The sequence below is a fragment of the Condylura cristata genome, unplaced genomic scaffold, assembly GCF_000260355.1.
Source record: "Condylura cristata isolate star-nosed mole 26May11 unplaced genomic scaffold, ConCri1.0 scaffold00017, whole genome shotgun sequence".
Lineage (NCBI taxonomy): Eukaryota > Metazoa > Chordata > Mammalia > Eulipotyphla > Talpidae > Condylura > Condylura cristata.
Genome location: NW_004567118.1, coordinates 15,060,726 through 15,082,794, shown reverse-complemented (window position 1 = coordinate 15,082,794; position 22,069 = coordinate 15,060,726). Strand labels below are relative to the sequence as shown.

The following is a 22,069-nucleotide window of genomic DNA, read 5'->3' as shown; positions in this document are numbered from 1 at the left end:
TAATTTTTTTAAAAAGACTTATTTATCCATACAGAACTGGGGTACAGGCCAGAGATGTGGAGGGTGAGAGGATTCACCAGGAACAGAGTGGGGAGCAGAACAGGCAGACTGACGAAGTACACTGCTGAGGGGAGCAGCGGGCGGGTCAGGAGAGGTCTGCCACGCCATGTGGTCACCTCCGGGGCAGGCGGGAATCGAACTCATGCAGAAGTGGCTTAAGCCTCTCAGTGCAGTGCTTTAATCTGCTGCGCCACCAGGAAGGGCCTATTTCAAGTAATTTTTAAATATTTATTTGTACATACAGAACTGGGGTACAGGCCAGAGGCTCAGGGGCGGCGAGAGGCTTCACCAGAGACAGAGTGGGGAGCAGAACAGGCAAATCGACGAAGTACACTGCTGAGGGTCAGGAGAGGTCTGCCGCACCATGTGGTCACCTCCAGGGCAGGCAGGGCAGGTGGGAGTCGAACTCATCCAGAAGTGGCTTTAGCTTCTCAGTGCTGTGCTTTAACCTGCTTCGCCACCAGGTAGGGCCTATTTCAAGTAATTTTTTTTTTAAAGATTTATTTATTTGTACATACAGAACTGGGGTACAGGTCAGAGACTCAGGGGCAGTGAGAAATTTCACCAGAGACAGAGTGGGGAGCAGAACAGGCAGATCAACGAAGTACACTGCTGAGGGGAGCAGCGGGCGGGTCAGGAGGGGTCTGCCACGCCATGTGGTCACCTCCGGGGCAGGCGGGAATCGAACTCATGCGGAAGTGGCTTTAGCTTCTCAGTGCAGTGCTTTAACCCGCTGCGCCACCAGGGAGGGCCTCAAGTAATTTTTTAATATAAAAATGTCATAGAGTCTAGTACTGGAAAGAATTTTGGTTTCAAACTCAGCTGAAAATGCTTTTACCTCTTTTCCTGTCTGTGTTCCTAGGGCTGGGTTTAAGCCTATTCTTTAAGGAAATGTTATGTAACCATAAACTTTTTATTTAAATTTACTTGCCTTTATAATACATAGCTCTATAGTATGATGCATAATTGAAAATTAATGATGTAAAAATAGTACATAGGAAAAAAATCACCTCAATACCCAAGGCAGCCAACATTCTGCTTTCCCCTTTTTGTTGTGTATTCTTTCAGGGGATAATCTAGGCATAGTTAAAGAACTATACCTATGCTTAAAGATTTTCCCATATTGGGGTATCACAGAACCTCCTTATTCTAGTCTAGGAATGTGTTATTTATGCCATTCTTTAACCATGTCCACTGGGGAAAAAAAAACATTTCACCCTTTACTCACATTCACAGTACTTTTGAACCCAGGTGTGTGGGTTCAAAAGCAATTTTCCAATTTTCCAATTTCCAATTTTCCAAGCAATTTTCCAATTTCCACAGACACCAATTGCATGTCTTATGTTTCTATTCTGTTTGGACAACTCATCTGCAAGTTAAAGACTCGGTCTCACAAGACTTTCCAATACAAGCACCAGTCACAAATCCAGGTTGTCACAAACATTTATCGCTGACTGGCTATAAATTAGGGTTCCCACAGCCGCCTCAGATTTGATAATTTACTAAAGCAGCTTACAAAACTCAGGGAAACATGTTTACTGATTTACTATATAATAAAAGGTAGAACCTGAACAAGGAGGTGAAGAGATACATAGGACAAGGTCCAGAAGGCTCCTCAACAATCTCCACATGGTTGTGATGCAACCCCTGCCTGATATGGAGGGTTGTATGTTCACTAACCTGGGAACTCCATGGCACAAGTTCAGGGATTTTTATGGCGGCTCTACCATGTACCTCATGGTAATAAGAATATGGCTTACTGGGACTCCTTGGTGGCACAGGTTAATAACAGTGCTATCAAGCTATCGCCAGCCACTGAAATAGTTTGATCCCTGGCCAGGGAGCTGACCCACATGGCACAACAGACCTCTCCTTTCTTGCCCACTGATCCTTTCAGAAGTGTACTTCAGTTGATCTGTGTGTCTCTCCCATCTCTCCCATCTCTGGCCTGTGCCCCAGTCCTTGTATGCATAAATAAAAACAAATCTTAAAGAAGTTACAAGCTTTTGATACTGTTTCCTTCTACAACAGTACAATTATATGCAAAGTAATGGCATTTCAGTCAATTAACTGATCATAGATACTGTGGTGGTACCTATATGCCTTCTTAAGTATACAGTGGGCTATGCCACTAGCCCATTGTGTAAGAACACTCCCTCACCTGACCAAAGTCACCTAGCAGAATGTATCCTGTCATTAAATAAGGCAAGACACATCAATTATTTTAACACTTGAAGAAACCATTTCCTCTGACTTCCATGCTTTTGATTAAATCTGCAGTTGCTCAAGTTCTTTGTAAGTAATGCATTGTTTTCAGAATTCTTTCTTCCATTTTTAATTTCAGCAGTATGGCAAGGTGTGTTCATATTTATTTATTTATTTTTTTTGGAGTTTGCTAAGCATCTTGAATCTGTAGGCTTATGTCGAATCAAGTTTAGGAGATTTTCAGCTATTTTCCTTTTTATTTTTTTAAGATTTATTTATGAATACAAGAGCTGGGGTACAGGCCAGAGGTTTGGGGGTCAGAGGAGTCACCAGAGACAGAGTGGGGAGCAGAACAGGCAGAGGCACTGAATACACTGCTGAGGGGAGAAGAGGGTGAAATAGCACGTTGTGCCATGTAGTTCACCTCCCTGGCTGGGGATCGAACTTGTGCTGAGGTGATTGAAGCCAGCTTCTTAGTGCCACCAGGGAGGGCCCAGAATTTGGAATTCTAAAAAGTAGTTTTCAGCCCTTCCTGGTGGCACAACAGGTTAGGAACCACAGCCGCTTCAGTGTAAGTTCAATCCCCAGTCCTGGAAGTGATCCAAATGACGCAGCAGACCTCTCCTGTCTTGCCTGCTGCTCCCCTCAGCAGTGTACTGCGTTGATCTGCCTGTTCTGCTCCCCATGGTGTCTGGTGAGTCCTCCCACTGCCCCTGCACCTCTGGCCTTTACCCCCAGTTCTATATGCATAAAAAAATCTTTAAAATAAAAGTAGCTTTCAAGAGTGTTGCCTTAATGATGGCCAATGTGAGTTTATATGTATGTTTACTTCACAATTGAACTTTAGTAAAACATGATTCTTGAAGATTATTCTTTGTTTTCTTTTGCTTTCCTGTAATCAAAATATTAATGTTCATCACAGTTCTCTGTAAAAGCTGATAATTTCATAACTGCTTAAACCATGTGATACTTCTTCAAGTGTTTTTGGTAGCCAGGATGAGGCAATGATGTTCTGGAGGCTAAAAAAAGAATCCTAATCTTACCAAAACAAAAACATACAATAAAGTACAAACTGACCTAGAAATTGGGTTTGCATATGGATTATTCTCTGGCATTTCTCTGGGGACTTTTGTTTTTGACTGTAGGGTCATAGGAGAGGCAAGCTTAGTCATCAGTGATAGATCATAATGGAAGTATTGTAGCAACTGGAACAAAGAACTCTGGCTTGAAGTCACTCTTAGACTCAAAATAAATTTTCTAACTGGGATTGCTCAGTCATAAGCAGATTGTTGAAAAGTTTCTCCAAGTTATGATACTTTAGAATGGCTCATGAACACCTACAAGTTACTTCTATTCAAAAAAAGCATCCCCATAAATGTTGTATCTATCTGAAGGCTCATGAGAGACTCTCTCACCACCCTTGAGGCAATGAAAATGGAGTAATTAGAACAAGGTGGTTTGTACCTAGTAGTCTTAATTTGGGTACATTTCTAACTTATTCTAAGAACTTTATATTTATTTGCTCTGTGTAAAAATCTCATGAACATCATAAGATTCTACAATTGATAAAATATGCAAACAAGAGACAAGAAGTCACCTGTTTGGGTATAATTCTATAGCTAAAAAATGTTCAATGTCTATAAAAGTCATCACTCAATGTCAAATCACTAACATAGGTATCATGTTTGATTATTTTCTTCCACCTGTTCCACACATTAAATTATAAATTCTCTTAGGTTTCTCTTCCAAAATACTCTGAAATCACTACTTTTCACCTGTATTGCTCCAGGCCCAGTTTTAAACTTCACACTGAAGTGGCTGTGGCAAGCTTGCAGTGCTGGGCCCTAACCTGTTGCATCACCAGGGAGGGACCCTATGTTTACATGTTTAAAGCAGCTTCCTATCTGCTGTATAATAAATAAAGTGTTGTCATCAGAAGGGGGAAATAGTAGAAATGTTTCAGGGCAGGGAGAGGGGCACTGCTGAGCCCCCAAACCTGCCTGCTCTAAATAGGTTCGGCCATCTGTTGCATCAAGACAAAACATAAGACTTTAATGAAAAGGAACTTTAATACAGTGAGACAATATAATTTCTCAATCAGCACCTGAAGTTACCCATCCCTTCATGGGCAAAAGTTCACCCAAAAGGGATTGGTCGAAAGCAAGGCCTGAAAGCCGACCACAAGACTAAATAAAGCACCTTCTGGCCGGGACTCATAGAAAAGGGTAAGAAATGGCCAGACAAGTTTGGGAGGAAAAGAGCAAAATCAAAATCAAACCAAACACTGCCATAGTCAACCTCCCTACGTGTCTCTCACCCACATCTCTTTCAACCAGTCCAGGGCCAAGAAATCAACATGGTTTTTTCACATGTCTCCCTTTGCTCCATGTGGCTTCCTCAGGTCTCCTTCTGGCTCTCCATCCTGCTTCCTTCCTCCCCAGATTCCTTCTCTTCTCTTCTTTTCTCTGCTCAGCTCCACCCTCCTCCTTGGTGGGGAAGGGAACCTGGAACTTCCCCATTCCTCCGGACCAACCTGTTACAGAAGCAGTGTGCAATTTTAGTAGATAGGATGCAGCACTGCAAGCTAACCACAGCTGCTTCAATGTTAAGTTTGATCCCAGGCCCCGCCCGGTGGTGACTCACATGGTGCTGCAGACCTCTCATGTTGCCCGTTGCTCCCCTCAGCAGTATACATCATGGATCTTTCTACTCTACTCTCCACTTTGTCTCTGGTGAATCCTCTTTGTCTCTGCACCTCTGACCTGCACACCAATCTGTATGCTTAAATAAATAAATCTTTTATTAAAAAAGTAAACATAATTTGATACCTCTTAGCTAGGGAAAGAATGCCCTGAACAAACTCCACATGGTTTTTGCACTTCCAGACCAAAGCCACCAAGACACCTCTAACTATAAATCCCATCACCACTGAAAGGATTGCTGGGACCTGAGGGTGGAGTTAAGCCTTAGCCAGGTTTGGCATAAAATCAGACATGTGGGTCTCGGGGGGCTGGCTTGGCTTGTTGGCTTTTGGTCTCTTGGCCTCTTGGCTTGACACTTGGCTGTTCTCTTGCTCTCAGCATGCCATTGGGATTCCAGGGCAGTGGAACTGGTAGGATGCATTTACCAATTTCCTCCCCTCTTTTTCTTCCGGACTTACTCATTTCTTCATTTTCCTTTCTTTTTAAATAAACTCTTTTTGTGTGTGCCTGCAGTTGAGACTAGGCAACCCATTTCATTTTGGGGTTGCCCTGTAACATTTCCACCTTAGAATAAAATGGAAACTCTAAATATAGCCTTATATAGGCCTATAGTCCCCATCTGACTACTGCCTATTTCTCTGACCTAGTTTTGTTAGTTCACTTCACTTAAAACATAATGGTTTTTCTCACACTTATTCAAATTTAGTTTTATTCTTAAGTCTTTTTGCCTGTGTTCCTTTTGTCTGGACTGCTCAAAGTAGCTGTCTAATACACATCATTGAGACCTTCAAATACCATCTCCTGAGGGGCTTCCCTAGACTATGCAAAACAAGCCATTTCACACCTCTATTTTTTAAAAAAAGATTTATGTATGCATACACGAACTGGGGTAAAGGCTAGAGGTGTGGTGGGTGAGAGGATTTATAGAGACAGAGTGTAGTGCAGAACAGGCAGATTTATTGAAGTACACTGCTAAGGGAAGCAGCAGGCAAGTCAGGAGAGCTCTGCTGTTCCATGTGGGTCACTTCCCTGGCTAGGAATAGAACTCATGCTGCAGTGGTGTGGATAGCTTCATTGTGCTGGGCCTTAACACACCAGCCACCAGGGAGGGACTCCCTATTTTTTAAATAGAATTTCACATTACTCTATTTTTTGTTTGCGTATTTACTTCTGTTTTTCCACCAGAATGTAAATTATGTGGTTGAGGACAAGCACCTTGGTTGATTTGTTTATTGTTGTACCCCCAAATGTAGAATATGCCTGATACATAATAGATACTCATTATTTATTGAATGAGTCAACTTGTGGGAAAAGGCCTTATTTCCTTGTCTCTTTTATAGCTTTAGGGATAGTCAAAGAGTGATGGAGTTTATCAATGCATATCAAAAAGTGACTTAAATGGAAAAAACTTACACAAGTGCAGGTTGTTCCTTTGGTGAATATTTCCACTAGATCTCCTCTAGCTTTCATCTTTATTCCTGGGACTGGATGCCTGAGAATAATAATTCAAATAAAACTAAATTTTAAAATAGCTTGTTCTGTTTAGGGTTATTAGATGCCTTGGAGTTTGTCTAATTGGGGTTATGAGACATGCACAGGAGAAACACACAAAAACCATTTCAAAGATAACAAAGAAGTAAACCAGTGATAATATTAAGACCAAGAAAAAAAAATCAGAATAATGAATACATTCCTTCTTCGGTTGATTTACATAGGATGCAAAGCTTAAAAGTGACAGGAATTTGGAGTGGAAGATCGGTGTTAAATAATGTTTTACTAGCCAACATTCAAATATTAGACCGATTAATAGCACGTTGGGTGTCTCATTTATTGGCATTGATAGAATGTCAAGGGCAAATGGGTGGCGTCTTAACTCTTGTCTCTGACGTGCTATCTTACCTACTTCAAGTCTTCTGCATATTTCTGGCGGGGGTTATTCCTCTAATTAGTTTCTCCTTTCACAGCGTTAAAAACGTCTTGAGATTTCTTTTACTGTTACAAACCCTACGCCTATTAGTAAGCCATATTCTTACGGGATTGTCGTACTAGACAATGCTGATGAAATGGTTAGGCGTGTGCTGAGCATTCGTTCAATCAATATCGTTACTACAAAATAAATGTAACTGACAAGAAAATGACGATATCGCGGTCTCCTTCACCTCGTAGTCTGAAAACAGGTATAGGAGTAGAGAGGGGCGGCCCACAAACCTAGCTCAAACTGACAAGCTTACGGACCGCGCACGGTATTTAAAGTCGGCTTGGCTCCAAGCTACCCACCAGCACAAGTCAGGCTAGATTCCCGGAAGGTAAACATATTACCAGGGGGCGGGGCAGAAGGCGGGTTCGGCCTGGATGAGTGGCCAGTTAAGAGTGATTGGCAGCTGCCATGTCCACGTGCTTTGAGCTTCGAACCAGCTGTCGCGAGAATTCGATGTAAACAGATCAGTCCCCCCCCCTCCCCCCCAGTCTTCGGACTTCCAACCTGAGACGCTCAGGTGAGGTGGGCAGGAGTTTGGTGTACGGTAATTTTTGACAAAGTCAAGCAGATTTTGTCTGCAGAGGAAAATAAACATGTCCGAAACTCCTCCCCACCTGCTTGCGTTCGCAACCGAACGTGACATCTTCGCTTCACCCGAACTTACATACTGTTGTGTTTTCCCTCGAGCTTGAGTGGATTGGCTAAACACAGGAGGCGGGTCCGCCTCTTTTCTACTTGCTGGTTGGCGAAGCTGGCTTCCAAGGGCGGTGCCCTGTCGGAGCCAGCTGGCCTCTGGGATTGGCTAGAAAGGTAGTTCCGCTGAGGCGTGGTAGGAAGTGGTAGCTGTCAATCACGAGGGGAGACTCCAAACAGTGAGCCTGGATCTGGAGAACAGCGTTTACCGGCGGGGCGGCCGGTGAGAGGACTCTTGGGGCTCTGGCTTTGGGGAGGCTTGGAAAGGACAAGGGGCAAGCAGCGTGAGGGGAGAGGGCTTGGCTGGCAGAAATTCGACGTGGGAGAGGAGTTGAGATTGGAGGGGGAGGGGAGGCGGCAAGGGGCCAGAGGGCGGTCGGTGGCAGAGGTAGCTCAGCGTTGGAGGTTACAGGGGTAGCTGTGGGCTGGTATCTTTCGGGAGAGTGGGGCCTGAGGGGTTGGCTAGGGTCCTCAGGTGACAGGACCCTTAAAGGACAGTTCTAGGCAGGCTTTGTTTCGAGAAATAAAGGATGGAAAGGAAGTGAGACGGCTGAGGGGCTGGAGGTAAAGGTGCCCACTGAAGAAGGGTAACTGAGCTAGAGGGGTAAAGGGTGTTTTGGCTTTAGCAGGTAGGATTCACAGGCTGGGGAGTTTTCAAAGAAGGTGATTGTGTGATCTCTGCTTGTAAGTGATGGTTTTAGGGGCTTTCAAGATTACTTCCAGGCTGTGGGCTTCTCTGAATCTTTTAAGGTCTTTAATATTGCTGTCAATCCTCTCTTAATCTTAACTTAAGTACATTCCATGCTCCTAAAACCTCTCCAGTGATTCAGATGATCATCAGACATCCAAGTGTAAGGATTCATTGATGTGACCATAATGGATAAGGGTGAATTTTTATTACTTATTTAGACTCTGGTGATTAGGTTACAATCGCAGGAAGCTAAAAATAAGATTTAAAAAATCTTGTTAATTATGGCCATGCAATTTTTAAAAATTAGATATATTTAATACACTAGTTTCAGGTGTAAAACATAACGACTGGATATTTGTAGATAATGTGAAATGATCATCACAGTAAGTTTAGTTAACATCCATCACCATACATAGTCACAGTATCCAGGATTACTTGGAAGGTTCATTTGGTCAAGTGTATTTTCACTCTGTCAATAGAAGATTTCAGTAAATTCTTTAATTTTAGTTTACAGAGGTATCACTTTTTAGAAAGTAATCATATGCTAGGCTTCTCATCCAGGATCTGGTTTTCGGACCTGATTTAACAGTAGATCAAAGGGTTCCATAAGAGTCTTAACTAATGTTGTGCCTCTGGGCTAGTCCAAATTAAAAAAAACCAAAAACTCGTAATTTGAAAGTTTTAATCTACTTTCTCTCTCCCTTCTGGTATAAGAAATTGTTGGGAAAGTTTCAGTCATTTTAGGTATTTTAACAGGGGGGGTCTCAAGTGAGAAATCAAACTTTTCTCCTATCCCTGATAATAATGGTCCATTATTTCTATCTTTTCTGGAAACAGATTGTATGAATGAAGTTATGGCTACAGATTCCCCCAGAAGACCCAGTCGATGTACTGGTGGAGTTGTTGTTCGCCCCCAGGCTGTCACGTAAGCAAATTTCAGATAAGCTTAATAACTGAAGCAAAGGTTACTCATTAAAATAACTGTCATTCAGTTTACACTTCTGAACAATACTTATTTTTGTAAATTTTTTAAAATCTAGGTATGATGGGATAATCAATATTATTGACAAGACCAAATAAAAGGAATTATTAGAGGACAGTGTTGATATATTCAGTGCATAAAGTATATAAAAGTCTCTGTGTTGAATCCTGAAGACCAATGTTTTTTTAAAATCTAGATTTAAGAGTTAGTGGGTTATGAAGTCAAGTTAGTGGATCAGGACTTCTGTTTTAAATATGAAATAGTATAATATAAAATATAAGGAGGAAGTATTTTCTGTGACATGTGGAAATCTTTGTATGTATATGTTTATTAGATTGTGTTATGAAATCTGTCTCTTTGGGTCACTTCACAAAGTTTTATAGTCAATGTCAAAAAAAGTACATTCTGCTTTTTGAGTATTCTTTAACAAAGTGTATATATATATATAAATTCTAAGAGCCTTTACTCTAAGTGGTTTTTAGGTATGTGTATTTGAAATCACTATAATCAATAGAAAAGATGTCAGCAAAACAATGAAAATTTAGAGTTAGTATTTTAGTGGAAACATTTTTGTATTTTACATCTGAAAACTTCCAGTAAGAAGCTAATTATATTATACTTTAAAAGCTGAATAGAATTTTGGAAATTAGAATTAAGAGTACATTTTAGGCAAAGGGAATAGAGTGAACCGATGTGTGCAAGGAAACTATTTTCATAAATGACATAGATGTTGACCTTTTTAAAGAAGTTTGAGTGGACAATTATGCCCCTTCAGTAGTTAGCTAGGGAGATAACTTTTGTTGTCTGCTTTTTAAAATACTCATAAGGGGATTATAATATTTTGGACTATTTCCCATGGGCAGTTTAATGTGCTACATAAAGGTTGCCTTCTCAGACTAACAAAAATATGCATGCTCTATTTTACCATAATATTTCCTTTTTCCCTTCCTGCTTTTCCTAGGGTTCTCTTTCTTTATCAACTATGGACCATGGCAACATGTAAAGCATGGTATTAGCTATGGGTTAGGTACTCTTTTAGTCTTCATTATACTGGCCAGGAAAACTAAACAGAGAAATTAAGTAAATTGTCTTTGGTAACAGCCAGGTAAGGGAAGCTGGATAAAACACAGGCAGTTTGTCTCTACAGTCTGTGTTCTTCTGCAGTATTCTGTGCTGCTTCACCATATGGTTCAACATATATTGCTTTTTGTTATGTAATACGTAATTTTGGTGCTTAAAAATATTTAAATTCATTTAGTGTTCTTTAAGTCATTTATATTTGTATGTTTACTTGATGTGTGACTACTGGGTTAAAAGGTTCTAGAGATATAAGGTAATACATACAGATGGATTCCTTCCTGTAATAGAGCTTAATTCTAGTTGGAAAAACTGAAAGTAGGTAATTACAGGCTTTGATCAGTGCTCAGTGTGCTGTGATAGAGAATGAGGATGGGGAATATGACTTAGGGCTCAGAAGGCTTCTCTGAGGAGCTAACACTTAAGTTGGAGATCTGAAAGGGAGGGAAGTATATTAAAAGGAATCCAGGCAGATAGCTGGTGCTTATTTGAGTCAAAAAAGGTTTTGACTGAAAGGAGAGCTTGGTATGTTCTAGGAACTAAAGAGATGACTAAAGCAGAGTAAGTGAGGAATGTGGCAAAAGAATGAGGCTGGAGAGGTAGGCTCAGTCAAAAAAAAATTTAAGGTCTAGTAAGTTTTGTGGATATCTATAGATACATTTCAAATTAGGTTTTTAGGGTAGCTCACATTATCTTCAAATGTAGTTTTTTACCTTTTTTCCCCCTGTAAATGAATTTGACTTGGTTTTTTGAAGAAATTGTTTTTTTCCCTATTTACTGATAGTTATTTACTTCCAATTTTAAAATATTGTAGTTTCCATAACGATTTCATTTTCCCCCTTCACCTTTATGGATTTTAATATTTTTCAATGTCTTGTGAGGATTTAAAAAAAAAAGATTTATGCATACAAGAACTAGGATACAGGCCAGAAGTGGTGATGGGAGGATGGTGAGAGGATTCACTAGAGACAGAGTGGGCAGTAGTACAGGCAGATTGACTGAAATACACTGCTAAAGGAGCAGTAGGTGAGACAGGAGAGGTCTGCTGTGCCATACGGGTCTCCCTGACCAGGGATCTACTTGTGCTACAGTGGCTGCAGATAACTTCATAGTGCTGCACTTTAACCCTTTGTGCTGCCAGGAGGACCCTTGTGAGAACTTCTTAATGAGTCTTCCCATCCCTGCACATTCAGCAGGCATAGAAATGAATACTGATTGACTTTGTTATACAGGTAAGGAACCTAGCTCATAATCAATTTCAAGAGAAGGTCACTAAATACTGAGTCATCAGCAACAGGTTTTCTTGCTGTAACTAGGGCATTCATTCGTCTGCTCTGACTCAAGATTAAGTCCTGCCTCAGCCAAGTGTTCTGTCATCATTCTTTCAACTACAAGTTAAGAGCATGACTTTTAAGAAGAGATAATGTTTAAAAATGTTAAAAGCTTATTTGCACTTACTAGAAAGCCATGAAACTAGAAAGCTGTGTGGCAGGACTATCAGGTCTTTTCCTTTTTTAATGAGTGACTTTTAGGGCTTCTAGAAAGAAGTTCCCTATTCATCTTAAGCTGTCATGACAAAATGTTTCCATTTCACCCTTTTTCAGGGAGCAGTCCTATATGGAGAGTGTTGTGACTTTTCTGCAGGATGTTGTACCACAGGTAAGTCAAGTGTCTGTGGTTTCAAAAACAGTAGGTTTTACCAGGGCAGCTCTGAAAAATGAGACATCCTGCACTCGATAGTCATATCAACTCCAGAAACACTTCTAGCAAGAAGCTTTATCATCTTGAGTCAACTATACTTGTTACTAGATTTGCCTTACTTTTGTGTTGACAGTGGTAAATTTATTATTCCCCAGGACATACTCTCCTAAGAGAAATCAAGATGAGACATTGGTTGAGAGGTGGAATTTGGGACTTTCTAGTTGGATTCTATTTCTAAGATCTTTAAACCTGTCTTAATAAATATTTGTTGCCTGTCTGAAGTGAGAAAAGCAGCATATACTTTGTATTTCATCGTTTTGATATTACATGAACTAAATACTATAGTGAGCACCCATCTGCATCTCTTACATACTGAGCAATATTTTTATGCCAAGACAGGATGCCTTATTACTCTAGCTTATAGAAGAGTAAGCTTCTTACTGCTGAAGAATAAGAGCAGCCGGACCTCCTTGGATCATCTCTTATGCACTGCTCCTTAGACTTAACATTAAAAATAATTACCAGGCCCCTCGCTTACAGGGCATTCTGTTACTTGTGTGTGTAGTAAGAATCTCAGCTGATTCTTGTGAAACAGTAGATTTTGAAACACTGTAGTAGAATTATTGAAAGGAAAAGATTTCTTTTTGATAATGTCAGTTTTCTCTTGATTGCCAGGGTTTTTGTAACTTAACTGTTCAAAAAGGACATTCATAGAACCAGTGTCCCAGCCTCCTTGAAAAGTCTAAAATCCATATTTCAGTTGTATTAAATAAATTGTTTCACCCAATAAAGGCAAGTGTCAAAGAATGATGGTGTTCCTTTATTATGTTAAGTCAGTTTGAAGGAAACTTGGTCACCAGAAGGAGAACTGTGGAGCATGTTAGGAAAAAATAAATGCTTTCCTTTCTTGAGAAACGTGGTTAATGAAGAGAGTCAAAGTACTTGAAACAACTGGAGAATAATAGCAGCCTATCCGTAAGTGTTACACATGATAGTACAGTCTGAATATTGAATTGCTAAGGGAGTCATAGCAAAGAAAGAAGTAAGAGTCAAATTCCCAAGGACATTGAAAGTAGCATTGCTTGAAATAGAAGGAAAGCCTGGCTATTTGATTTTGGAGGAAACTGGCTAACTGGTATGGTAGGCATCAAGGTTGCTCTAACTATAGAGCATCTTGTACTCTGCACAGAATGCCAGGTCTTGGAGAGCAGTGGGGGACTGAGATCTAGTTTGTTCTGTAAACTGCTGCTTTCTCTTAAGCCCTTAGTCCTGGCAGGAGACTGAAGTTCCAAGGGAAGGGTATTTTAAATTTTTTGTAATTTGCCTACTTCAAGAGTGCCTCTTTATCAACTTGTTACAAAAGCACTTTTTGTGCTAATGGAAACCTTGTGTAGCCAGCATTTTTTTGTTGACTAGAGGAAAGAGTCTTTGGGATACCCCAAAACTACAAACATCTGTCTAATTTTATGGGTAAAGTTTCTGACTTGCTTTATGATTTTACTTTCTGCTTTGAATTTTTAAGAATAACACAGATTTCAAGTTACAGAATAACAAACTTTAATACAATTAACTAAACCAGGGAAGCTGATTGGTATTCATTTTTTACTTTCAAGAATTTCTGAATAGTAACAGCATAACTAGTCTTTTGTCTTGTGTTGCTATTTTCCTGAGGCATTTTTATGAATTGGAAGATTTAAGAAAACAGTTTCTTCTCAGTTATGAATACCCTCTGCTCTATATTTAACATGATTCACATAATTCTTAACCTCTTCTTTATTTGTAGATATGCAAAAATGAGATTGCTCTTTTGCTCAGAATTTGGCATCCAGATTTAGAATTCTTTCTAGCCCCTTGTTAATTGTGCAGCTATTAGAATCAGCAATCCCATACTTAAGTGTAGTTTCATAGGCTGTGTAAATATCAGAGAACAGTATGGCTAAAGGATTTCTCAGTTATTAGTTTAGACCCAAATTAAACACAAACTGTATTTATGATTTTTAAAATTTGTTCTGTAACCAAGTGCCAATATTTTTCACATTGGTATTGACAACAAGAGCGCAAGGAGCACCCCATATATGCATAATGAATACTGGGTTTCAAAAAAACATGTATCTTAAATTAAGACTGTCACAGAAGACAGGAGAACAGTGTTTATCCATGATATGTAAAGAAAATGAATAGCCACTCTGTGGGAAAGCTCTTTAAAGTAGAAACTCATCTTTTTCTTTTTAACCTCCCCTTCACCAGAAAAGAAATAAGTAAAACTTAGCAAAGAAAATAAAAAGGAAGTTTAATAATGGCACATATATCTCATGTACACAAGAGAATCCCAGCATGACTAACTGATCCATTCATGTAGCTAAGATACCATCTTGATAACTTACACAAGACAAAGACTAAAGAAAGGTCACTTGGGGAGGGGACTGGGAGGGGACTGGGAAGGCACTGTAGAGAAAGATAGGCAGATTTAAGTTCTGCCTTCTCTTTAGAAAGGGGATAAGCAGATTAGATCCTCCCAATATACACCCTTACAGCAGTTTACTTGTAAATGTCTTTTTTATTCAAAGGCAGCCTCCACCCAGCCTTCAGAATCCCTCCCATGAAATCAGTATTTTGCCAAATACTCAGTTTAGGGTAGAAGTAACTTTTCTCCAGTGAAAAATTAAAACACAATTTAATTACAGTGATTTTGCTTATATCTTTTAAAATTCAACAATAACAGTGCTGATAAATGTATATAGGTGTTAAAAGTTAGATAAGGAATAAAAGGAAAAGTAGATAAATCCTGTCAAGAGTTGAGGTAAAAGTTATATAATGCTGGGCCTCCCTGGTTGCCTAGGGATTAAGTCCCAGCACTACCACCTGAGGGCCAACCACAGTGGCCTGAGTTTGATCCTGGCCAGAGAGCTGACCACATGGTACAGCAGACCTCTTCTGTTTTAGCTGCTGCTCCCCTCAGCAGTGTATTTCAGTTGATCCTCCTGTTCTTCTCCCTATTCTGTGTCTGGTGAATCCTCTCACCCCCTGCACCTCTCTCTGGCCTACATCACAGTTCTTCAACACAGGATAAGTAAAATCCAAAATAACCAAACCCATTCATGTTATGGTGCTATGAAGTCTTGACAACTATTCCTTCATTGAAGAGAAGTACAGCTAGTAATCAATGCTGAGGGAAAAACCACCTCAGACTCTTATGTGGCGATTCATTGACCTCCATAAGATAGCAGGTGAAAGCTGCATAAACCCTGTGCATCTCTGCCAAACTGAGAATAAAATCTCAAGATGGGTAAAGGAAATCATAAGCTGAGAGGCAAAATGACAGGCTTTCTCATGGGAGGAGCAAACCCACAGGAAGAGAGATCAGAAGCAACACTCAGATGCTTCAGTCATCTTCAGAGAATTATCTCACAAATGTTTAGTAAGGAAAAGCGTGTCAGTTAAAGAGAGGAAAACTTGAAGACTGAGCAAAAGCACACTAACTTAGTTGGGAAACTCGATTTCCCCCTGAACTGGAAAGAAAAGTTCAAGAATCCTAACACACTGAAAGGTCTCTTTCAAACTTATTTTATTCAGTGTGTTGCCCAGAACACAAGGTTGCAAAATATTGGGGGAAGTGAATCATACTGCAGGTGAGAAGCAGTTTTATAATCTGCTAAATTGAAGAACATTTTGAAAGATAATATTTTACAGGCTCTTTACTTAGTAAAAAAAGGAAGTTATTCAAATGTGTGTTGGCCTGAGTCAGATCATGGAGCAGACAAAGGACATTAGTGGTGAAACTGGTGAAATCTGAATAGTCTGGGTTAATGGTAATGTGGCAAGTTAGTCTTCTAGTTTTGACAAATGTACCCTGGTAAGGCAGGATTAGATTAGATAGGGATACCGGCTAAGTGGTAAATGAGAATTCTGTATGGTTTAATAATCTAGAATTATTCCAAAGTAGTTTATTTAAAATAAATTTTCAAGGATGAACATAGCAAGACTGCAGGAAAAAAAAAGATGACAGTAAGGTAGTTGAAGAAGATAAAAGTTAATGAATTAGTTGGTTCTAGTACAGGCTTTCTTTTATCCAGAGGAATGAACTGACCTAGATATGCCTCACTTATTTGAGGGTGGGGAATAAACCTCAAGGATGCCTAAGAACTTTTTTTGTATAGTAATCCTAGTATGAAAGTAACTCTGTCTTTTCATATTTTCAGTGGCCTTTAACACTTCGTATGGCATGGTGCAAGGGATCTGTAATTAGGGAATTTATAGTTGGTCATGAAACATATATGGCATGGTAGTTTTGTATGCTTTTGATATAGCTTATATTAAATAAGATTCTGTAATTTGAGTAATACTTTGTAACTGAAAATGTTACAGCTCTTTGTTGACAGTATTTAAAAAATTCAACAAAATCACTTACTGTATGGGAGATGACTCTCTTTAAGTGCTGATGAGTATTTTGGATCCTTTTCCTAGGCAGTTCATGCTTATCTTGGTGAACCTTGCAGGCTTTCATGAAGTAGGGTCCAGAAGCCAGATAAGAGCCTGAAAATGTAATCTTTTTTCTTCACACCTAATACTGGCTGTTGCCCTTTGCCCAGAACTAGAACTGAGAAGAAAGTAATACTCTAGAAAACTCTTGAGTGTAATTGTCTGATTATAAACACCTGGATAGTTTTGTTTATTTCTTAGACTTTATATTTGTTGATCAATATATAGAACAGTTTTTTGATGCCCTTGTATTACGTGATGCTTCATAATATTAGATTCTGATCATTGTATTTTATATTTCTGCTGTTCTTTAATAGATAAAACTCCATTTTTTGGACCAAGGTTATTGCATTCCTGGATAACTTTCTTGGGGGCAGGGGGTAGATGTTAAAAATTGTGCTAGTCCCAAGATGTAGGGTGAATAAAGTCAAAGTGGGGAAGAATAGGGTTGGTCTTATTTAATAAGTTATTCTTTGTTTAGAACATTAGTTATATTAGACTATAAATAAAGTATTTGAATTAAAAACATTTCTGTTTACTCTGCAGGCTTACAGTGGAACACCTCTAACAGAAGAAAAGGAGAAAATAGTCTGGGTCAGATTTGAAAATGCAGATTTAAATGGTACGGTTTTAACATTTTGGGACATATGAATTAAATGCTTTAGGTTCACTAGATACTAGATTAGCAGTCCTTTTTTTAGTCAGGTTACTTTTTATTACAGTAACTTTTTAGTTTCAAAATAAGTTCATCTTTAATATAAAAAAATTAATATAAAAAGTAACATAATCACACTACAAAAACATAGAACTCTAATGTATCATACAGGTCAGTATAGTACCTGGCTTTAAACTTTTAAGAGAGGGAAAAATTTTTATAGGAAAAAACATTAGTTCAGTTTGGTGTGTTTATAGGATTTCTAACTGCAAAACAGTCATTACTGTTTAATTCTCTATACTTTCTTTTTCAGATTTATTTATTTATGCATACAAGAACTGGGATCTAGGCCAGAGGGTGGGGGGGTGGTCTGAGAGGACTTACCAGAGACAGAGTGGGGAGCAGAACAGGCAGATCTACTGAAATACACTGCTGAGGGCAGCAGCAGGTGAGACAGGAGAGGTCTGCTGTTGCCATGTGGACCATGGGCTGGGGATCGAACTCATGATGCAGTAGCTGGGGATAGCTTTACATTGCTGAATCTTAAACTCTGTGCCACCAGGAAGGCTCTGGAATTCTCTACACTTTAAAATTTTTTGAACTGAATTTATGCCAGTCCAACACTTGTTTATACTCAGATAAAAATCCATTCATTGATTCTTCTTGCTCTTTCTCTTATAAGACATTTACCCCCTACAACACAGTGTTTCCTAGGCTACTCTGTTGCCTCTGGCTGGTTTGAAAAGCTCTGGTGAGAAATTGAATGGAGCATCACAGAAAGGGAAGAGTATTAGTCCCTCTTGTCCTTCTGTCAGCAGTTATGTTTCCCCAGTGGTCCTAGCTTCCCCTGGGCAGCTGCATTAGCATTAACATTCTGGTTTCTGCCAGATGACTCCAGTACCTTGCATCATGTAAGGGTGGTAATCAGTTCTTGCTGGTAATTCAGTAGATTGCTAAACTGTTCCATTTTTGACTTTTTAACTATTCTATTGTTTGTGTAAACAGTTCTAAATACACTGCATTCAATTCCCAATTCTAATACATTAAGTTGTTTTCATTTCCAGGCTGGACCTGGAGGGAGAGAATGCCCTCTGAGTCTTCATCGCCTCTAAGACCTAAAAATGTGATGCTTTATTTATTTATCTTTGGGAGCCACTGTTCAAAATGAGAGACACAGAGAATCACTTCTATAAATCTGTTTCTTTGGAATTCTCTTATTGGCTAGTACATTCAAATAATGCCAATGTTTGTTGGCTACTTTGTGAGGAATAAACATTCCTTTATGTGGATAATTATGACATACACTTTTCCTAGTCTTTTTTCTTTGAAAGCTTACTATATTTTTAAATTGGCTTTCTTTTTATGACTGTCCAATTTTGTTGTTTACTAGTATATCCTTCTTCCTCTTCATTCTTTTCTTAATTACTTTTTAAGCTTCTTGTCATCTTTCTCTTCATCACCTTTCCCTCTTGAAATCAGACATTTCTCCCCTTCCTTGAAGTAGTTCTTTGCTTTGTAGAAGTCAGTGTGTGTCAGTGGATTTTCTTGATTTAGTAACAAAGAATATGTGATTATGGTCTTGAAAAGGTTCATGCTAGATAATATCAAAAGTTTGTGGTACAGCATGTGCAAGATGTTAAAAATAATATTTAAAGGTATTGCTCATATAGGCAGTAATGAAATGATTTACAAGTCACAGAATTAACATTTTAAAAATGTCATCAAATAATATTTGCCTATGCATTTTCCCCCTTTTTTTTTAATAGCAAGTAAGAGTTGCTGGAATAATATTCTATAAAGCCTTTGCTTTATTGAATTAAAATGCATCTGGAAATGGATCATGCTTATGAATGACTTGAACACTTGGTGTCCCATTGAAGGGATAGTGGTTGTCCTTAATTTAGTGTCCCACTTCGCAGTTTTGCCAGTTGATTTATTAAACTTTTAAATTTATAAGTTACATATTCCGTGTCCTTTGGTCTCCCCTTTCTATGTCATATTGATAATGTGTGATATTTTGGTGTGAATTTTTATAGAAATACTTCTTACTCTCTATGGCCCTAGGAGTGTGTGTGTGCTTTTAAAGCAACTGTAAGGATATTAGATCATTCTTACTTCTCCAGTCTCTTAATAGACAGATTTCTTTCTTTCCTTCCTTCCTTTTGTTAAACAGCATTTCTTAACTTTGTCTCTTATTTGTGTTTTCTCTTAGACAGTTTCTGCTGTGATCAAGTCTTTGTATCATTGAAGTTCTGAGACATTTACAATTGAGTGAAAATTTGGCTGGGGAAGAAAAAACTAGGGTTCAAGTTCAGCATCACCTGAAGAAGGCTAACTAGGATTTACTTTGTATTGCTTGGGGTTTCATGATCAGCCAAACTACCCTTCCCTAATTATGCCTGTTGTAGCAACTAATGGGAGGTGGTGGGGGCAAAATATAGGGAGTGTCTGTCTAAGTGTATCTTCTTTTCCCCCAAACCTTTATATATTGACCAAATGGAAGCCCTGTTAGCATGTATGGAGGCTTCACTGCATCATTGGTTGAGAAAGTCATTAGCCATTTGCAGTCGATTCAACCCCCAGCCCCTCTCCCCTTTCTGGGTATGAGATTAGGATTGGAATTTTAACCTTCCATGCTTACTGATTTTCATAGTAACTGTATTCCAAAAGTTGCCTTTATTAATATAGAAGATATCTTTAACATCCCTAGTAACTATTGTAAATGAAGACCAAATCAGAATGAAAAATAGTATTTTTGGTTAATGATCAAACGATATATTTCTTGCAGGGTGTACAGATGTACACAGGTCTTTGGAAATAGGAAGTTTCTAGTTTTCTTGTGCAATATGAGCAGATTATCTGCTGAGTGATGGCAGGTTGGGTGGAGTTAGGACTTGGAGAAGGTTTAAGAAAGTAGCTGAAGAAACTGTAGAAAAAGTTTCAGGGCCTCCCTGTGGTGCAGGGTTGTCTTAGCACTATGAAGTGTCTGCAGCCACTGCAGCATCAATTCAATCCCTGGCCAGAGAGGTGACCCACATGGCGCAGCAGATCTCTTCTGTCTTGCCTGTTGCTCCCCTCAGCAGTGTATTTCAATGGATCTGCCTGTTTGGTACCCACTCTGTCTCTGGTGAATCCTTTTACCGCCCCCCCCCCATACTTCTGGCCTACACCCCAGCTCTTGTAATCATAAATAAATACAATAAATCTTAAAAAAAATAAGTTTCATACTAAGATATCGCGTGTTTGGGTTCAGCTAGGATTGAGGTTATGCTAGTTGGGTGACTTGAAAAGATCAAGATATAAGAAAATGCAGATTATTGACAAAGATTATTTATCAAAGAACATAAGGTGCGAAGAATGTACATTTAAGATATGTTGAAAGAATAGGGAGAAGGTAAGGGCATAGTAAACTAGAGGTGGTAATTAAGTCAGAGAGTAGATACAAAGGAGTAGCTGAGTAAACTTGCTGGAATATGAGGTTATGATCTGAAAATAGAATGTTTTAATTAGTGATTTTATTTTTATTCCTTGCCAGTGGTTTATAACACTGTATATGATTTAGAGGAATAGGTTCACACCCATGAGATTTATGTCACCACACACCTATCGCCAAAACATGTTAGTTTCATTGAGGCAACAGTGGTTTACAATATGATATACATTTTGGGGGGTATAGTCACACCTTCAGCTATATATTACAACTCAACACCCGCTACCAAAACACACACAATCCTTTACCATAGTCTATGGGTCTCTCATTTCCCTTTGGGCTTGATTTTTAAAAAAACCTTCACTATGCTGGTAATTATAAGTACTCTGTTACAAAATGAAACTTATTTTATGATCTTGTACACTTTTTATTGTATGTCATCTTCCAAATAGTGTGCACTTTATTGAAAACAACCTAAACAGTTTTCACTTATGGCATTAGAAGTCTTTTGTTTCCTTTCTTGACATGGTTTTTCTTTTTGTTTTATAATTTTCTGTTTGCTTTTGGCATTGTATCTTTAATTTGCTTATTTGTTACTTAATTCTACAATAGATACATCAAGAAATCTGGAATTTAATGAAATACATAGCACGGGCAATGAGCCACCTTTGCTGGTTATGATTGGCTACAGTGATGGAATGCAAGTGTGGAGCATCCCTGTAAGTATGAAAATAGCTAAATCCCCAAGATAGAATACTTGCAGCATGCCAGCTGATGTGAGATCAAGCCATACTTTCCTAAGGCCTCATCCATTTATTTCAAAAGCCGTTGCTAAGAGACTGCTCTGTGGCAACACCATACAAACCCAAGCAATAATGGGCAATGAAGGCTGCTGTGAGTGACTTGTTAGGTGGGTCGGAAATTGTGGGAATCACTTTAAATTGTAGGGCTCATGTTTTGTTATGGCAGCTCTTATCATCTAGACCTTATTATTTGTTTACCCCATTTTACAGAAGAGTAAGTGGGCTTACTGAAGGTAATCTTTTTTTAAATCATTGACCATCTTTTTTTTTTTTTTTTTTTAAAGATTTATTTATTTGTGCATACAGAACTGGGGTACAGGCCAGAGGCTCAGGGGCGGCGAGAGGCTTCACCAGAGACAGAGTGGGGTGCAGAACAGGCAGATCGACGAAGTACACTGCTGAGGGGAGCAGGGGGCGGGTCAGCAGAGGTCTGCCATGCCATGTGGTCACCTCCGGGGCAGGCGGGAATCGAACTCATGCGGAAGCGGCTTTAGATTCTCAGTGCTGTGCTTTAACCCGCTGCGCCACCAGGGAGGGCCCCTCATTGACCATCTTTTAAAAAAAATCAGTGATCTCTATCACAGGGGGCACAATTAAGGAGGTGTAAAGGACA

The 22,069-nt window shown here is 39.2% G+C and overlaps 1 protein-coding gene across 6 annotated transcripts in view; it reads left to right on the top strand.

The window, feature by feature from the left end:
* The first annotated feature begins 7,758 nt into the window (after positions 1–7,758).
* The window catches only part of BCAS3 (breast carcinoma amplified sequence 3), a 453,152-nt gene continuing 438,841 nt past the window's right edge, over positions 7,759–22,069 (top strand). For 3 of the 6 annotated variants that reach the window (XM_012726273.1, XM_012726272.1, XM_012726274.1), the window contains exons 1-5: positions 7,785–7,861; positions 9,167–9,254; positions 11,993–12,047; positions 17,115–17,190; positions 21,266–21,372. In XM_012726273.1, coding sequence (XP_012581727.1) covers positions 9,172–9,254; positions 11,993–12,047; positions 17,115–17,190; positions 21,266–21,372 — 321 coding nt within the window. In that variant the 5' untranslated portion in view covers positions 7,785–7,861; positions 9,167–9,171. Of the gene's footprint in view, positions 7,862–9,166; positions 9,255–11,992; positions 12,048–17,114; positions 17,191–21,265; positions 21,373–22,069 lie in introns of all 6 variants that reach the window. The other 3 variants (XM_004684452.1, XM_004684450.1, XM_004684451.1) reach the window with 2 other exon arrangements.